The sequence below is a fragment of the Natator depressus genome, chromosome 23 (genome assembly GCF_965152275.1).
Source record: "Natator depressus isolate rNatDep1 chromosome 23, rNatDep2.hap1, whole genome shotgun sequence".
Taxonomy (NCBI): Eukaryota; Metazoa; Chordata; order Testudines; family Cheloniidae; genus Natator; species Natator depressus.
The window spans coordinates 16,157,221-16,177,006 of record NC_134256.1 but is presented as its reverse complement, the minus strand read 5'-3'; the positions used below and the strand labels follow the sequence as shown (position 1 = coordinate 16,177,006).

General features: G+C 52.7%; 1 protein-coding gene across 1 annotated transcript in view; it reads left to right on the top strand.

The window, feature by feature from the left end:
- LOC141976838 (maestro heat-like repeat-containing protein family member 7) overlaps positions 1-19,437 on the top strand; it is a 55,928-nt gene extending 36,491 nt beyond the window's left edge. The window contains exon 6 of the mRNA XM_074938002.1: positions 19,297-19,437. Coding sequence (XP_074794103.1) covers positions 19,297-19,437 — 141 coding nt within the window. The remainder of the gene's footprint in view (positions 1-19,296) is intronic.
- Positions 19,438-19,786: the final 349 nt, after the last annotated feature.

Below are 19,786 nucleotides of genomic sequence, written 5' to 3'. Positions count from 1 at the left end.
ACAAGGAAAGTATAAAGAAAAGGAGTTCTTGTTGCACCTTAGAGACTAACAAATTTATCTGAGCATAAGCTTTCATGAGCATCCGATGAAGTGAGCTGTAGCCCATGAAAGCTTTTGCTCAAATAAATATATTGGTCTCTAAGGTGCCACAAGTCCTCCTTTTCTTTTTGCGAATACAGACTAACACAGCTGCTACTCTGAAACCTGTCATTATGCAAGGAAAGTATAGCGAGCTGCAGGAGGGGCGGAGGGGAGGCGGAAGAGAACGTACCCTTCATAGAATCATAGAATCATAGAATCATAGAATATCAGGGTTGGAAGGGACCTGAGGAGGTCATCTAGTCCAATCCCCTGCTCAAAGGAGGACCGATCCCCAATTAAATCATCCCAGCCAGGGCTTTGTCAAGCCTGACCTTAAAAACTTCTAAGGAAGGAGATTCCACCACCTCCCTAGGTAACACATTCCAGTGTTTCACCACCCTCCTAGTGAAAAAGTTTTTCCTAATATCCAACCTAAATCTCCCCCACTGCAACTTGAGACCATTACTCCTTGTTCTGTCATCTGCTATCACTGAGAACAGTCTGGAGCCATCCTCTTTGGAACCCCCTTTCAGGTAGTTGAAAGCAGCTATCAAATCCCCCCTCATTCTTCTCTTCCGTAGACTAAACATCCCCAGTTCCCTCAGCCTCTCCTCAAAAGTCATGTGTTCCAGTCCCCTAATCATTTTTGTTGCCCTCCGCTGGACTCTCTCCAATGTTTCCACATCCTTCTTGTAGTGTGGAGCCCAAAACTGGACACAGTACTCCAGATGAGGCCTCACCAATGTCGAATAGAGGGGAACGATCACGTCCCTCGATCTGCTGGCAATGCCCCTACTTATACATCCCAAAATGCCATTGGCCTTCTTGGCAACAAGGGCACACTGTTGACTCATATCCAGCTTCTTGTCCACTGTCACCCCTAGGTCCTTTTCTGCAGAACTGCTGCCTAGCCATTCGGTCCCTAGTCTGTAGCGGTGCATTGGGTTCTTCCGTCCTAAGTGCAGGACTCTGCACTTGTCCTTGCTGAACCTCATCAGATTTCTTTTGGCCCAATCCTCCAATTTGTCTAGGGCCCTCTGTATCCTATCCCTACCCTCCAGCGTATCTACCTCTCCTCCCAGTTTACTCTCATCTGCAGACTTGCTGAGGGTGCAATCCACACCATCCTCCAGATCATTTATGAAGATATTGAACAAAACCGGCCCCAGGACCCACCCTTGGGGCACTCCACTTGATACCGGCTGCCAACTAGACATGGAGCCATTGAGCACTACCCATTGAGCCCGACAATCTAGCCAGCTTTCTATCCACATTATAGTCCATTCATCCAGCCCATACTTCTTTAACTTGCTGGCACGAATATTGTGAGAGACAGTGTCAAAAGCTTTGCTAAAGTCAAGGAACAACACGTCCACCGCTTTCCCCTCATCCACAGAGCCAGTTATCGCCTCATAGAAGGCAATTAGATTAGTCAGGCATGACTTGCCCTTGGTGAATCCATGCTGACTGTTCCTGATCACTTTCCTTTCCTCTCCTCTAAGTGCTTCAGAATTGATTCCTTGAGGACGTGCTCCACGATTTTTCCAGGGACTGAGGTGAGGCTGACTGGCCTGTAGTTCCCAGGATCCTCCTTCTTCCCTTTTTTAAAGATGGACACTACATTAGCCTTTTTCCTGTCGTCCGGGACTTCCCCCGATCGCCATGAGTTTTCAAAGATAATAGCCAATGGCTCTGAAATCACATCTGCCAACACCTTTAGGACTCTCGGGTGCAACGCATCCAGCCCCATGGACGTGTGCTCGTCCAGCTTTGCTAAATAGTCCCGAACCACTTCTTTCTCCACAGAGGGCTGGTCACCTCCTCCCCATGCTGTGCTGCCCAGTGCAGTAGTCTAGGAGCTGACCTTGTTCGTGAAGACAGAGGCAAAAAAAGCATTGAGTACATTAGCTTTTTCCACATCCTTTGTCACTAGGTTGCCTCCCTCATTCAATAAGGGGCCCACACTTTCCTTGACTTTCTCCTTGTTGCTAACATACCTGAAGAAACCCTTCTTGTTACTCTTAACATCTCTTGCTAGCTGCAACTCCAGGTGTGATTTGGCCTTCCTGATTTCACTCCTGCATGCCCAAGCAATATTTTTGTACTCCTCCCTGGTCATTTGTCCAATCTTCCACTTCTTGTAAGCTTCTTTTTTGTATTTAAGATTAGCAAGGATTTCACTGTTAAGCCAAGCTGGTCGCCTGCCATATTTACTATTCTTTCTACACATCGGGACGGTTTGTCCCTGTAGCCTCAATAAGGATTCTTTAAAATACAGCTAGCTCTCCTAGACTCCTTTCCCCCTCATGTTATTCTTCCAGGGGATCTTGCCCATCAGTTCCCTGAGGGAGTCAAAGTCTGCTTTTCTCAAGTCCAGGGTCCATATTCTGCTGCTTTCCTTTCTTCCTTGTGTCAGGATCCTGAACTCGACCATCTCATGGTCACTGCCTCCCAGGTTCCCATCCACTTTTGCTTCCCCTACTAATTCTTCCCTTGCGGCTGCCCCCGGGAAAAGAGGGAGCTCCCAAGGCTCACAGCCCCCAGCATGGTTATCGCTGCCTCTCGGGCGGACCAATCAGAAACTGTTCTACAGCTGCATCATAGAATGCATTTTCCTGAACCAATCCTATCAACCCAAGATTTTTAAACAAGAGCCCTCTCCCTCCCCTCCCCGCCCCTCCCCTCACTACCCACCCCCTTTAACTGCCTTATTCTTAGCTAAAAAAACAGGCCCCAAGCACCTTTCCCACTAGATAGATAGATAGATAGATAACCCCATTGGCTTTAAGGCCTTTTAAATTTTAAGGGACTTTTCCCACTGAGGCTGACAAACAACAAAAATAATTTTAGGGGTTTTTAGAGAGTGTTCCCTATTTTAAAATTTCACAGTTTAATTAGGGCTTGTCTACACTGCCACTTACAGCGCTGAAACTTGCACCGCTCAGGGGTGTGAAAAAACACCCTCCTGAGCTGGAGCCGCGAGGACACTGCCACCTTAAAGTGTTGTCGTGGCAGCGATTTAACAGTGGGCAGTGTCGACACCTTCTTAAGAGTTTAAACCAGTTCGTGTTACAAAGGGGCCTCTTTATTTCACTACAGAACAAGGGAGTTCATTTCAAGGGTTACAAATGTGTTAAATAGATTGTGAATGGTAATATTGCTTTCTCTTTACCATTAACGTTCCTGTAAACAGGTGTTGATCTTACTAGTGTTCAGTAAAACTTGGCAGCCCTTTAGGTTTACATTTAGTTTTGATCCTCTGCCTTTGCTGCAAAAGAAATTTAAAAACAGAAGGGCCTGCTTCAAATAGGTCAAATTTGGCCTTTGGTTTACACTTAAAAAATCACTAGATAAGAAAAATGTGTTGGGGGGGGCGGGAAGGGGGGCGACAAATACCTTATCTCTGGTTTAAAAAAAAAACCTAACTGGTTCACATAAGCTGCTTTTTCTTGTGTTTTGTAGAAATCCATACTTTCAAAACGTGAGGTTTTTAACTGTACCCTGATTTTTAAAGCTTTCTTTACAATTTCAAGGTAACCAAAAAAAACCCCCAACTTTCTCTTTTTGCATTCTTTGATATATTAAGTCCATTTAAACAGTTAAAAAAGAGCTTGTACCTGGGTCTCAGCACACGGACTGCAAACATTTAGAAGCAAAGACAGTCTGATAATGCAACAAACAATCATCCTAAAATCCCTAAGTCAATAAAAACTTAATTTAACTTTAACAAATTACTTTTGTAAACTGCTTGTGGTTTTAACCCCGAGATGCTTCTTTATTTTACACTCTTAATAAGTTCAAAGGGTGTCTTTTGAAAAGCAATCTGCTGTGGGTTCTTGTTTGTTTTAAATTCATACATGTTCTGGCCATCTTTACAGTGAAACAACTTTGGTCACAGGACATGCGAGCTAAACAGGGGAAGGCAGCTATTTTTAAATCCTGCTTCATGCAGATTTTATATAACAGGCCTAAAGCAAACTTGTTTGTCCTGGTTTACATTTCAAAAAAACATGAGAAAAGAAGAAGAACGTATGTGTGTGTATGTTGGGAACAGAACAAGCCCCTTATCTCTGTCAGAACTTTTTCACATCAGCTGCTTTTTCTTCTTTTTTGTCTAAATCCAAACCTTAACAACATGAGGGTTTTAACAGTACCCTGATTTTTAAAGCTTTCTTTACAATTTAAAGGTAAAACTGTTTTGGTTTGGGTCTCTTTTTGTATTCTTTTATATAGTAAGTTTATTTAAACAGTTAATAAAAAGATTTTGTAAATGGTGATCTGGCCATTCCCATTTCTGTAACCAGGAGGCTTTGAAATCTACATGCCTCTTTCCTTTAATTAACGTTACGGCCCTGGCTTTTGCTTAATGGTAACTAGACATCTTTTGAAAACAAACTGGCTAATTCAAAAATGCCCCTGTCAAACTTATTGCTAAAATGCTTTTTGTCTTCTTAGAAACACAAAGTACAAATGAAAAAGCCTTTTTGTTTTTATAAAGCATTACTTTTAATACAGCTTCTAGACCCAAAACAAACACAGAAACATGTATTTATGTCTCAGCCCGTGGGCTGCAAACATTTAAGAACAAAAGCATTCTGATAATGCAACAAAAATCTAAAATGTTTAATAAGCTTAATATAACTTTCATCGTGTGTTAAAACTGTTACAGCATTTTTAAAACGTACATTTTTATTCCACTCCAAAACACATCCTTGTTTTTTTCCGGTAAACAGGAGGTTTAAAGTCATGGCACTGTTTCCTTAGGTCCTGTCTACGCTGGCAAGTTGCAGTGCGGTAAAGCAGCTTTCTGCGCTGCAACTGGTGAGGTGTACGCACGGCCACGCCACTCAGGGCGCGGAAACAGGGCAGTTGCAGAGCTTTAAAAAAAGCACTGCCCAGTTTAAAAAACTTTCTGCACCGGGGCTACAGGGCTGCGGTGCCAGTGTAGACACCGAGGTCGATTACGGCGCTGCGATTGGCCTCCGGGAGGTGTCCCACAATGCCTGCTCTCGCCTCTCTGGTCATCGGTTTGAACTCTACTGCCCGGCCCTCAGGTGACCATCCATCATCCCCACTCCGTAAACTCCTTTGCCATTTTGAAAGTCCCCTTCCTGTTTGCTCGGTGATGCGTGCAGCGCATCTTTCCAGGTGGCCAGGCCTGCTCCACGCACCAGGTGATCCACCTGCTTGGAGCTATGCCGAGCTGCTGGACCTCATCAGCATTTGGGGAGAGGAGGCTGTACAGTCCCAGCTGCACTCCGGATGTAGCAATTATGATACCAACTGTGACGTTATTGACTTGAACTGGGACCATATAGATCATTGTTGCAACCAAGGTCCTGTAGTGGCACCAAATCTTGTATAAAGGGGGGTCAAATAAGGTGTCTAAGGCAAGGTTATGGTTTGCTGGTTATGATTATGCTCTCTATATGCTTGTGTCATTTTTGTATTTTAAGTTATAAGTATTGACTCTATACTGTCTGTGGTTCAAACTTGTACTATGCTTCTGGGTGCCACCCCAGACAAGTTCAAAAGGAGGACTTGTGGCCCTTAGAGACTAACAAATTTATTTGAGGATAAGCTTTCGTGAGCTACAGCTCACTTCATCGGATGCAATGCGTAGCCTGCTTGATGGCCGATTAAGGACCATCAGCTACACAGTTGACCCATTGAGAGAAGGCAGAGAAGCCTTGGGACTCAGCACAGTGTGCAGGAACCTGCCTATGGACAGAACTCGGAGGTTTTTCCAGGCCACGTGATGGACAGCTTGTCTTGGGACAAAGAAAGAAAGACCACATGGCAAGAGAATATAAAAAGCTGCTGCAGCTCCTCCATCTTGTCTTCAGTCCTGCTTCATCCCTCTGGAGGGACTTTGCTACACTGAAGCTTTGAAAGAAGAACTGAAAGATGCATCCCAGCTAAGTATGTTCTCCAGAGACTTGATTTGAACCTGCAGTTTATTCTGTCACTGCCGCAAGCCTGAACCAAGAACTTGGCCATGACTGTATGTCATTGATTCCATTTCACCAATTCTACCTCTCATCTATAGCTTCTTCCTTTTATGAACAAACCTTTAGATTTTAGAGTCTAAAGGATTGGCAACAGCGTGATTTGGGACAAGATCTGATTTGTATATTGACCTGGGTCTTGGGCTTGGTCCTTTCGGATCAAGAGAGCCTTTTTTCTTTTCCTGGGGTATTGGTTTTCATAACCATTTGTCCCCATAACAATTGGTGATACTGGGAAACTGGAGCGTCTAAGGGAATTGCTTGTGTGACTTGTGGTGAGCCAGTGGGGTGAGACCAAAGTCTGCTCTGTTTGGCTGGTTTGGTTTGCCTTAGAGGTGGAAAACCCCCAGCCTTTGGCTGTAACTGCCCTGCTTGAAGCAGTTTGTCCTGAACTGGCACTCTCAGTTGGGTCCCACCAGAACCAGCATCATTACACCTACGGACAGATTTCACGATGCATGACAGAAAGGGGCAATGACCGGGACACACGGCAGTTTAGGATCAAAGTGAAGGAGCTGGGGAACGCCGACCACAGGGTGCAGGAGGCAAACCGCCACTCCGGTGCTGCGCCTATGAGCTGCCGGTTCTCCAAAGAGCTGGACATGATACTCCGCGGCGACCCCACCTCCACTGCTAACACCACTGTGGATACTTGGGTGGCTCGCGTGTCAGTTGAGAGTGGACCAAGCCAGGAGGAGGAAATCTTGGAGGAGGATGTGGAGGGGGACCCAGAGGCAGAAGATGACTCGGAGGTCAGAGATGCATGCGGCCAGGAGCTCTTTTCTACCCCGGATGTTGGCGAAGCGCAAAGAGGAGAGCAGGCCCCTGGTAAGTGGATTTGATTTTGGGACTCGCTGAAGTGGGTTGTTGGGGGCAGGAGGGTTGCAGAAAGCAGGCTTGTCTCCCACCGCATGCCACCCTGCCGGAAGCAGAGGGGCGGGACAGGAAGCGGAACTATAAAAGGCCGCCCCTCCAGCTGAGTTGGGGGAGAGCTGCTGGAGGAGCAGGACGTCTCTTCCCTGCTCCCCTGATGGAGAGCGCTATCCTGACAGAGAGCCAGAGGGGCTGCCGGTGCTGCCAGACGCCGGGGACTCCAAGGAGCTGGTGGGGCTGCCACTAGCCGTCTACCCCAGCGAAGCGAACAGCAACCCTGGAACCCCTGTACCCACGGAATGGGTGTGTAGGAAGGAGCCCAGGGCAGCCGAATCGGGTTCAGCTGTGTTACTGACTACAAGCCGGCCAGCGTGTTGCGATCGGATTTTCTCCTCTGACCCAGTGGCAGACCACTCCGCTGCTGTTTAGGGCCCTGGGTGGGGACGCAGTGGAGCGGGAAGGCCTGGGTTCCCCTACCACCGCCACCCCACCGTCAGGAGTGGCAGGCTCCCCACCTGGTTGTCAGGAGGCCTGATTGGTCTGGCACCCGCCTGAATCAGGACGCCAGATGGTTGTGCTGACTCTCCCACCAGAGAGCTAACCTCCCCTAGACGGCGACGGCTCTGCCGGACTGTAGGCCAGAGCCCCCCTACTTGATTGCTGCCCCGCCCTGATCAAGGGCCAGGCAAATGGACCATCTGCTGCTCTGCCTGCCTGACTGTAGGCCAGAGCCCCTACTCGACTGCAGCCCTGCCCTGAATGAGGGCCCTAGCAAACAGACTCTCTACCATTGCTCGGCCTGACTGCAGGCCTGAACCATTAACACTGGGCTAATTTTCCCCTGAACCAAGGTACCCCAGAAGTATCGTAGCAAGGGGCGTGGTCTCCCACCCTGTTGGACAGGGAGGGAGCCGCGAACCCCTTACAGCCTTTCTTTCTACTTGTTCATACTTTTTCTCTAAATATGTCAAAACACAAGAACGCAACCTTCCCCCGGCCAAACACAGAAAACAATACAAAAGAAATGTTCAAAAGGGCCGACGGCGCCAAAAACGTACACGACCGGAAATGGGGATGGAGGGCGGGACGTAAACCCTACACAGGGCGCGGAAACCTGTCAGAAAGTACACGGTGATGAAAGCTCTCGAGCAGTTAACTAGTCACGTGCAATCCCCCCTGTACATAGCAATCCCCCCTGTACATAGCAATCCTCTGTTTCATTTTGATGCTTTTTGATGTATTGTTCTGCTTTTATTTGATATATTAAATAACTGTATTTACAGTGATACATTGAGGTATAAACGATCTATACGCCTTGTCCTGTACAGAGCACACAGACGGCTCCCCTGGATCCCACAACCCACACAGGGAGAAAGCTGTCGCTAGCGTCGGCATCTCCAAAATCGTATCAGGGCAAGAAAAGGCACCTGCTATTTCCCACCCTTGTACAGTGTAGACACGGGGTGAGAGCGAGACTCAGTGATCCCGGTTAGTCCTGCTCCATCTCTGCCGTCTGGGTTTCCATCGACAGCTGTTCACACTCGAAACGCAGGGCGGGGTGAGGTTCGCCCATCAGCCAAAGAAGCTTAATGTAAAGCAGCGCACTCCTGCCAGTGCCCGTGGCAGATCCCCCATTCGAAGGGTGTGATCATTTCCGCCCTGAGACGGACGAGACCTCGTGTCCTGGTGTGAGGGGGTGCTGTGCTCTGTACCCCACATATCCCCCCTCTCCCTGCCCCCCAGCCTGGTGTTAGGGGATGCTGTGCTCCGGATCCTACATATTCCCCCAGCTTCCAGGCCCACTGACCGGGGTTAGGGGGCGCTGTGCTCTGTACCCTACACCCCCCATCTCTCAGCCCCCCGCCTGGTGTTAGAGGGCGCTGTGCTCTGTATCATATGCATTTCCCAGCCCTCCTGCCCGGCCTTAGGGGGTGCTGTGCTCTGTACCCTACACCCCCCATCTCTCAGCCCCCCTGCCAGGTGTTAGAGGGCGTTGTGCTCTGTATCATATGCATTTCCCAGCCCTCCCGCCCGGCCTTAGGGGGTGCTGTGCTCTGTACCCTACACATCCCCAGCCCCCAGCCTGGTGTTAGGCAGTTTCTAGTGTCTGTGAACTTACTGCATGTACCGGAGTCTATCAGCGCATGCTGGTTGCCACACGCTGTGGGTATGGACAGGGCCCGACACTGGAACCTGACCTGAAGGTGGGATTGGCCACTGTCCTGGTGGTTAGGACACAGGCAGGTAGTAGAGGGGCTCTGTGCAGGGACCCGATTCTGCCTTTCTGTCTGGCCGATCCCTTCTAATGAGGCTGAACCTGCCCATCTCCCCAGACTCAGCATAGCACAGGACTTGTGGGGCACCTCAGTCCCCACCGTACAGGCAGGGGTCATTCAGCTGGTGATAGCCCTTCTCTCAAGCCCCCAAGCACCTGTGTGTCATGGCTGCCTGCAGGAGATCAGGGCCAACAACTGCCTGGGGGGAGGGAACAGGGCCTGGCTAGGCAGGGGCTCAAACCGGGGAGCGTCAGTTTGGAACCCCAGCTAGCCGTAGGGGTGCAACACGCGGCGTGGGGGGAGAGGCGGGAGATCAACTCCAGCCGGTTCATCATAAACCCTGTCCCTGAGGCCTCAGTAGAAATGGGGAGGTTCCCCTGGCAGTATGCAGGTGCGAAGGACTTGAGAGGGAGGTGGCAGACGTGCCCTTTTGATGGTGGTCCCTGAGCACACGGGGAGAGCAGGGGGCAAACGTCTGTTGGCAAATGTTCGTTGGCAAACGTCTGCGACTCACGGGCCCTGGGTGCACACACCCCTACAGGGGAACGTGTACAGGCCCAGCCCAGCCTGAAGAACACCAGATCTTGTGTAGGCGAAGTCACTGTTCTTTTCACAAGAGCGGGAAACTGACGTTGGATAAGCCAGGAACTCCTGATGGGCACTTTCGTCCCTCCGGGAGACCAACCATCTAGCACAGAGAATGGGGGGACATAAAGGCTGAGCTGAAGCTAGATTCATGCTCTCCAGGATGCTGGGGTGCCCTCATGCTTGAGCTGAAGACGGCCTGGGGGTTCCCAGCATTGCCCTCCTGCCATTTCTCGCTGGGAGCCCTCGCCCTGCACCCTGGCCTGTGTGTTCTCAGGAGGCTGCGTGCTGCCAGGTGCACATCCCCAGTGCGGAGTCCCGGGATTAATGCCAGGGGACGGGGACTGGGAAGGAAATGTACTACCATGCCAAGACTGGGAACGGGCTGGTGATAATGTCCTGGGGTGCCTGGCATAACAGTAAGTAGGGAGAGCAGGTCCCTGCTAACTAGAGAGAGCAGGTCCCTGCTCTGCAGGGGAGGTTGAGAGCCTAAATACAACAACACCCATGTGCTCAGCCACTGGCATGATGGGGCCAGGTAAGTGCCCAGACCAGGAGGTAGCTGGTGGCCAACATGGGCCATGTGGGGGTGCTGAAAGGCAAATGGGAAGAAGCATGAGAGGTGAGGGAGTTGAAGAGTCTGTGGGAAACCCCCCTCTCTTGTGAAATCAAACACCCCCAGACAGTGCGGGTCCCTCGCAGGCCTGGGGGTGCTGATCCAGGCTTTGCGTGCTACCCGGAGCTCTGCTCCTGGCTCATCCCAGGAAGCTGGGAGTGTGAGTGGTGGAGCTGCCGGCTCTTGGAACCTCCCTTCCCAGCATGGGATTGTCTCTGGGAGAAGCCCACCCCAGGAGCTGGCATTTGTTGGCCTCTTCCACAGAGCGCTGGAGTCTCAGCCACTCCAGATCGGGGGGAGGGGCCAGCTGTGAATTGGGAGCCAGATCTGGGTTTAGATGTGAATCCGCCTGCGCTGCAGAGCGTTCGGATGTGGGGAGCCAGCTCCCGCCTGCAACAGATCACAAAGTGCCACTTCAGCCAGGCCCTCCACAGCTGGGTGCTGCTCCTCCTCCCTGCTGGCCAGCCGGCCGCAACTCCTCAGCACCTGCCCGCTCAGCCCCACCTCAGTGCTCCTGCCTCCCCAATGTCCTCCCCGGTGCTGCGCCTGGCCCCCTGCACCTGGCCTGTCACTGCCCAGCGAGGCCGGGAGCCAACTGCCCCCTGGAGCCATGTGTCAGGCCTGAGTCCCTCCTGTGCCGGGCTCCCGCCAATCCACAAGCCAGGAACAGGCCCGTGACTCCCGGAGCAAGTATTTCAGTCTCACAGCAGCAGCTCAGTCTGCTCAACAGGACTCCAGGGCCAGGATCTCGCTCCTGCCTGACATTGGCAACAGTCTTAGGCTGCTCCAGCCCTGCTCCTGGTCCTGCTCCAGCCCTGCTCTCGCTCCAGCCTCGCTCCACCCACGCCCCGGCCTCCTGAGTCCAGCTCCAACCACGAGGCCTGACCACCTCCAGCACCTTCGTTGACACCATCACTTTCAGAGGGAATGGCACTGAGGTTGCCGGGGGAACAGGCATTCTCCGGCTGCCCGGAGCCATTGTTCCATTTAGCCAGGACAGTCCGATGCCAGGCCAGTCCCCCTGAGCTCTGGAGAGGACTAGTGGTGTCTTCGGACACCTGCCGTGCAGCTGCTGGAGAGTCAGCAGGAGACACTGGGTGAGGAATGGAGCCCCCCAGGGCACGGGCCATTCAGGAGACCCAGCGTGGGGGGAATCAGGCCTGGGATTCTCTGCAGCGGCTGCTCCCACACAGCCTTGGAGAGAGGAGCTGCGAACCCCCCACAAAGCGCCGTCCTGGCACAGAGCTCTGTAGCACTGGTACTCCGTATGCATGAGCCGTAATCCAGCAGGGCCTTGGGCCAGACCCACCCTCTCCCATTGTCCTGCTTGGGGAGGCCAGGGCACAGTTCACAATTTAGCACAGACCAGCTGCAAGGATCCTGATGGGCCCTGGTATGGTTGAAGCAGCATCTTCAATGTTCGGGAAAAGCGAGATCTGTGCAATAGGCAACGTAGCTCCATCTGGGCACCAGCCAGCTCCTGTGCCCCAGAGAGCTCCCACAGCTCCCACTGAACCAGGGACGAAGGGGGCAGGAGGTTGGAAGAGAAGGTGCCATCCTGGGACCCAGGAGACCCATGTTCATTTCCCACCTCTGCCACAGATGCTCTGTTTGGCTTCGAGCAAGTCCCTTATTCTCTCTCTGCAGCGGTTCCCTGTCTGTACAGTGGGGGTAGCAGCCAGGCCCTGCCCTGCAGGGGGCAGTTAGAATAAATGCAATCGAGGTTGGGCAGTGCTCGAATGCCAGGGGGATGAGGGCCAGGATGGTGCCTAAGACAGACCGAAAGCAAGGGGGAGCGACAGAGCCGGTGGTGAGAGGGTTTGGCCTTTGACAATCTGCTCTGAGTGCCAGGGCTGCCAGACCCCAGACAGCCACTGGCATTGCCAGACCTCCCTGATCTACAGTGCTGCTGCTCTCCCTGCTTCTAGGAGTCACTGCCTCCCCCTGGGCCGAGACCCCCGCAGCAATCATCTCCTGGGGCTGCCGTGGCACTGAGCGTTAGCAAGGCCTGGGACTCAGTTGGGCGTGGTGGGGGGGGTCGGGGGGAGGCTGCTATTAAAGCAGCTTCTGCACCGTTGCAGCGGTGGGAGAGGAAGTAGAGACGGGACCGTTTTACACCCCATGGCCAAAGCACCCGGCAGCTTGGGACCCTTGGGTTCCATCACCAGCCCTGGAAGGGGAGTAGGTGTGTTGAAGCGGGACTGTTCTTAATGTTTCCTCTGAATATTGTGGGGGTGCCTCAGTTTCCCCTAGGCAGTTCTTAAATATCTAGATGGTGGGATAAGGGTGTATGATGATTGCAGAGCCCTAGAGGGCAGGAGTGTGCAGGGGTCTGGACACAGAGAATGGCTGAAACCCTGTTTCCTGGCAACTGATGGCCTGGGCCCTTCCCCCCTGCAAGGTGAGAGCGAAAGGGTTGGAGAACAAAGGAATCCGGTGACCTCCTGGCCTGGGAAAGGGAGAAAGCCCAGAGGAGGGCGGGGGCTGGAGACATTGAGTGAAGTGCAGATGTGGTTCTCTGGCTCACTGCCGCCCAAAATGGATCCAGCTGAGGGGTTCTGTTCTCTGCACCTACAAGCTCTGTGTTAGATCATGTTCCTGTCGTCTAATAAACCTCTGTTTTACTGGCTGGCTGAGAGTCACATCTGACTGCGAAGTTGTGGGGCAGGACCCTCTGACTTCCCCAGGAAGTGCACAGAGGGGCAGAGGATGCTGAATGCTCCGAGGTCAGACCCAGGAAGGTGGAAGTTGTGTGAGCTGTGTGTCTTGAAGACCGGCTGCTCACAGAAAGGAGACTTCCCCAGAGTCCTGACTGGCTTGGTCTGGAGCAGTTCCAGAGCATCGCCAGGGGGCCCCATGACAGTGGGGTCTAGTGGTTAGAATGGGGGGCTGGGAGCCAGGACTCCTGGGTTCTATCCCAGCCCTGGAAAAGGGATAGGAAATCCCTACCTGGATATCTCACCATATCACAAAACCCACCACCCCTGGCTCAGATTGACCGCCCCAGCGTGGATGCTGCCTTGGATTTGCATCACCAGGGTGCCATCTCACCATTATTTTGCACCACTTGCATTTCATAGAATCACAGAATATCAGGGTTGGAAGAGACCTCAGGAGGTCATCTAGTCCAACCCCCTGCTCAAAGCAGGACTAACCCGAACTAAATCATCCCAGCCAGGGCGTTGTCAAGCCAGGCCTTAAAAACTTCTAAGGATGGAGATTCCACCACCTCCCTAGTTAACCCATTCCAGTGCTTCACCAACCTCCTAGTGAAAGAGTGTTTCCTAATATCCAACCTAGATTTCCCGCACTGCAACTTGAGACCATTGCTCCTTGTTCTGTCATCTGCCACCACTGAGAACAGCCGAGCTCCATCCTCTTTGGAGCCCCACTTCAGGTAGTTGAAGGCTGCTATCAAATCCCCACTCATTTTTCTCTTCTGCAGACTAAATAACCCCAGTTCCCTCAGCCTCTCCTCGTGCGTCATGTGCCCTGTTTTCATTTTCAATCATTTTCATTGCCCTCTGCTGGACTGTCTCCAATTTGTCCACATCCCTTCTGTAGTGGGGGGATCAAAACTGGACGCAATACTCCAGATGTGGCCTCACCAGTGCCGAATAGAGGGGAATAATCCCTTCCCTCGATCTGCTGGCAACACTCCTACTAATGCAGCCCAATATGCCTTTGGCCTTCTTGGCAACAAGGGCGCTCTGCTACTCATATCCAGCTTCTCGTCCACTGTAATCCCCAGGTCCTTTTCTGCAGAACTGCCGCTTAGCCAATCGGTCCCCAGCCTGTAGCAGTGCCTGGGATTCTTCCGTCCTAAGTGCAGGACTCTGCACTTGTCCTTGTTGAACCTCATCAGATTTCTTTTGGCCCAATCCTCCAATTTGTCTAGGTCACTCTGGACCCTATCCCTACCCTCCAGTGTATCTACCTCTTCCCCCAGCTTAGTGTCATCTGTGAGTTTGCTGAAGGTGCAATTAATCCCATTATCCAGATCATTGATAAAGATGTTGAACAAAACCGGCCCCAGGACCGACCCCTGGGGCACACCGCTTGATACCGGCTTCCAGCTAGACATCAAGCTGTTGATCACTACCCATTGAGCCTGACAATCTAGCCAGCTTTCTATCCACCTTATAGTCCATTCATCCAATCCATACTTTTTTAACTTGCTGGCAGTAATACTTTGGGAGACCGTATCAAAAGCTTTGCTAAAGTCAAGATTTATCACAACCACCACTTTCCCCATATCCACAGAGCTAGTTATCTCATCATAGAAGGCATGACTTGCCCTTGGTGAATCCACGTTGACTGGTCCTTATCACCTTCCTCTTCTCCAAGTGGTTCAAAATGGATCCCTTGTGGACCTGCTCCAAGATTTTGCTGGGGACTGAAGTGAGGCTGACCAGTCTGTAATTCCCCGGGTTCTCTTTTTTCCCTTTTTTAAAGATGGGCACTATATTTGTCTTTTTCCAATCGTCCGGGACCTCCCCCGATCACCATGCGTTTTCAAAGATAATGGCCAATGTCTCTGCAATCACATCAGCCAAGTCCCTCAGCACCCTTGGATGCATTAGATCTGGACCCATGGGCTTGTGCACGTCCCGCTTTTCTAAATAGTACTTAACCTGTTCTTTCACCACTGAGCACTGCTCACCTCCTCCCCATACTGTGTTGCCCAGTGCAGCAGTCTGGGAGCTGACCTTGTCTGTGAAGACTGAGGCAAATAAAGCATTGAGTACTTCACCTTCTTGCACATCATGTGTCACTAGGCTGCCTCCCACTTTCAGGAAGGGGCCCACACATTCCCTGACCTTCTTCTTGTTGCTAACATACCCGTAGAAACCCTTCTTCTTACCCTTCACATCCCTTGCTAGCTGCAACTCCAGTTGTGCCTTGGCCTTCCTGATTACACCCCTGCATACCCAAGCAATATTTTTATACTCCTCCCTAGTCATCTGTCCAAATTTCCACTGCTTGTAAGCTTCCTTTTGGAGTTTAAGCACCAGCGCGTCGGGGCAGCCCAAGCAGAAATCCCCTCCCCCCCCGACACACATGAGAGAGGTGCTGGGGGCCGTGCTGGGGGTGATGACAATGGGGTCAGGCATCAGGGCACGTGGCTGTTGGGTGCGTTGCTGGATTCTGGAGAGACCTCCCCTTCTGCCACCAACCTGCCCCACTGGAGGCCAGCACAGCGCCCTCTGCTACCCATGGCTGCCACCATCTCTCCGCTCCACGAAGCTTCCACGACCTGCCTGGGGCAGCGACAGACCCTCTTGCTCCCCAGTTATAACACCTGGCCCTGAGCTAGCCCCTTTCTCCAGCAGATCTCAACGCCCTTCACAAAGGAAGTTGGCATCATTATCCCCACTTTATAGATGGGGAAACTGAGGCACAAAAGGGGGACGTGACTCAACCAAGGTCACTCCACAGGCCGCCCATGTCTGTATGCAAAAGCCTGAGGACTTTAACTGGACCGGTCTACTTAAAACATTACAACACCCCCCCACCCCATCCATGGGGATGCCATTATACCAGTACAAAGGTTTGTTGACTGGTAGAGGCCAAATTACTATCAGACCTCAGGCCAACTGGTGACCCAGACTCCCAAGATGCTTTGGGAATGCTGCTAAACTCTCACAGGCTGTGAAAAATGCCAGTTTGCTAAAATTTGTAGCCTAGCGCCCTGTTATTTGCGTTGCCACGCAACTGTGCGAGAAATGTACTAACCACAAACAAATGGAAATGTATAAATAACATAGTGATGGTAAAAGTTTATGCTTAAGCAGCAGATGTGTGATTGTGTGCTGGGAAGTCTATGATATTTACCAGACACAAATTTTGCAGGCGACAGACTGATCCCCGTGATGTCTTTTGCCACGGCTTGCATACAGCTTGGACTACTTATAGGTAACTTAGTTCCAGCTTATCTCTTCCTCTTTCCCAATGCAAGGCTGTATGCAAGCCGTGGCAAAAGACATCACGGGGATCAGTCTGTCGTTTACGTCAACGGCTGCAAAATTTGGTTCAGCAGACTTGGTAATGGATCTGCCTTTCTGTTTGAGAGCTGTACTAATAACTAATAAATACTGGCCGGGGCTTGGGTCCTTGAGGTCTCTTTAAGCAGGAAGTAAGATCGAAGCTGAATTGGTAATAAATCTGCTTCCCTGGGGGATCCTCCAACCCAAGTTTACCGGCTGGAACCGGACCGGGCAGGGTCACAACCTCTGAGTCGGGAGTAAAGACCTAGCCGTGTGTGGAGACTCTGGCTGGGACGGTCTAGGGGCCTACAGGGGAGGGGAAAAGTTTGAAAAAGAGATGTAAGACTAGATCCAGCAAAACGTTAACTCCATCAAAAGTAAAATGCGGGCAAAGAATGGCCGAAATAGTAAAGGAGGGCTTGGATTGTTTGTAAAGAAATGTGCTGTTATGCATGCAGGTTCTGGGGCCGCACTGCGTCTGGCCGGCCCGTGGGATCACACGTGTGCGCTGCTTGTCTCTGAGGCTGACCAGAGAGTGGAGGGGAAAGTGTGACCTGGGGCGGCAGCTCAGCATCAGGTGCGAGAGGCTTTTAATCAGAAGCTTAAGAAAGTGACAGAAAATGCTCAGAAAGGGAAGCCGCAGAATGGGGAAGTCAACGAGCGGCTGGCGAGCGCCACAAGGAAAGGGGAAGGCGGGCGATGGGAAGGAGCTGAGGAGACGGTGCAGACGTGGGGTTGTCAGAAACGGGCGGAGGATGGTGGAAGTGCTCATCGGCCAGCACAGGAGCAATTGGCTGCGGAGACACTGGGAGCACCAGGGAAGTCGGCTGAGTGCAAGGAGGACCCGGAGGATGTGATGGAGCAGGACAAGCCTCATCGTTAATAATGCAGCTGAGCCGTGTCAGAAGTTAAGAAAATGAACTGCATGCTGGAAGGAAAAGGTTTGGGGGTACCCTGAGTAAGGAGGGGCGTGGGAGAGATCGGCCCAGGGACTCTAGAGAGAACTGGGGCAGGAGACTGCCAGCCGACTGGGCGGGTTTGTGAAGGCCGGGTGCTGGCGTGATGGCAGAATGCTTCTTCAATGTAACGTCAAAACGTGACATTGTGACAGGCCATAGCAGAAATGCCAGGCAGAGGAGAAACATGTCCAGGCACTAAGTCAATGGGTTCCCCAAGGGTGCCGGACAGCACTTGGTTCCACCCACTTCTGTAGGGGGAGATGGGCCACAGACAGCAGTTTCCTCCCAGACCCTGCACAAAGCAGGTTGGACGAAGTGTGAGTATTTCCGGAGTTCATTGTATTACAAATGTAAATGGGTCTGGAGTCTGGGGGAATGGGACGTGATTCCTCTGGGGGAGACATGACTCCAGCAAACCCTGGGAAGGGTCAGGACCATCACAGGACACTTGTAAAATGACCGACCAGCCAAGGCGGGGATGCAAATTCCCACCTCTGGCCCCAGCCTTTCGAAGCGACGCCCTGGGGAGCGAGACACTGGCTGCGAATGACCTGTTCCCAGATCGAGGGACCGGCCTGCGGCACTCACAGATTCCCAGGGGTCATGTTCGCAGCAGAAGCTGTGCTGAGCTTGGAAGCACTGAAAAGCCCGTGGGTGGCTTTGACGGGCTGCACCCCGGCTGGAGCCCTGGCTGGAGTCAGGGGAGGGATCCCTGGTAAGCCCATTAGCAGGCGGGTGGGTTCGCTGATTGGTTTAACATGTGTTCTCGGCAGTGCTGTCACCGTAAGCACCGAGGATTGTACCCCCACCGGGGCTGTAATGTGTTAACTAGCCTGGTACAGTTACACTCCTACAGCATTTGTGTGTGGGGCTGGAGCCGTGGCAATGGGGTGGGGTGGGGGCCAGCAAAGGCCTCTGTGACACCGCCCCATGCCAGCGTTATTGGCACGTTTCCCTGCAGCTGGCCTGACGCCCCGCAACGAAAACCTGGCCAGAGATTTTGCTCCGTGAAATGTTTTGAGTTGGTGATGTCAGGAGATGGAAACCCAGCTGGGAATTTCCAGCAGGGCAGCGGCTCCCAGTGCTGTTCTCCTGCCCCACATCTGGGCCCGCTACAGCCCTCACTCCACCCCCAGCTCCGTCCAGGTGGGGCCCTCGGTGCCTTCCAAAGGGGTGTTACACACAGCGCCACCTAATGGCCAAACAGTGCAATACAGGTTCGGGCCCCTCCATTCCAGTCCTTTTCCTCAGTGGGTCTTTAGCTCCATGGCAGAGGATTGAGCTTCTAGCTCTGATGGTCCCAGGTTCAAACCCGGGCCGGGCCAGCGATGACCCTGGGGGAGCTGCCAAGAGCGATGGGGAGGGGAGGGTGCGGCCGACATGCCTGTGCAGGTCTCACACTGCGCTCTGCCTGCAGCTTCCTGATCGGCGAAGATGACAGAGTCTAGGAGGGCAGAGGTTGGAGCACCATGGGGGCCCATGCCAAGAACTGGAAAAATAAGTCACTGGGAATCAGCTTCCTGGGCAGCTTCTCCAGTACGTGGGTCCCGTCTGTACGGATTTCCCTGCTAGGCCCCCAGGGGAACTAGGAAGTTCACAGCTGCTCTTGGTTCCACCACGGTGGGGCACTGGGCTGGGGCACAGGGTCAGGAAAGGGAGGGGGAGGGGGAGCGTGGCGAACCAAATGTGTGTGTGGAGGCGGGGAGACGCATTACCAAACACAATGGTGGGGGGGGGGGGAGACACTGACATGGCCAATCAAGAACGTGGCTAGAGAGTGTTTATTTACTCAGGCCACATTCACATCCCCTGAGCAGCAGAGAGGGGCCAGGGGCGGGTGTGAAATTAACAGGGGGCTGCTGGTGTCCTGCAGAAACAGCCCCTGACAACACCACCCTGACCGTTGCCAAGAGCCTGATCCAATGTGCTGTCTCCGGGGGCTTCCTGAGCGAAAGCTACACCCTGAAGGGGCATCGCAACGTGAAGTCAACCCAGTGCCCTGGGGACGCCCTCTACGAGGCCATAAGCCAGTGGCCTGAGTTTGAAGCCTGAGTCCCTGCAGCCTCAGGGCAGCCCCTGCACCCATCGCTGACCCCGCCCACAGCTTCTGCCTGCTCGAGCAGCACCTCTGCCCCCCAGCAGGGGGCAGCCTCCCGCTTCTCGCCCACCTGCTGCCTCCTAGGGCCCGGAGAGCAGGGCTCTGAGAGTTGGGGTTATGCTCCCATCTCCCCTGGGCTCTGCTGCCCCCCCCGGGGGCTCAGATTTCTAATGGCACCTGGGAGCCACCTGCCTCCCCCAGGCTGCTTCCTTTGGCAGATGCCAGGCCTAGCCCCTCGCTTCCGCCCGCAATGGGCATGTCAGCTTAGCCCGGGTCCACCCACAGCCAGGCCCAGGGTCTTAC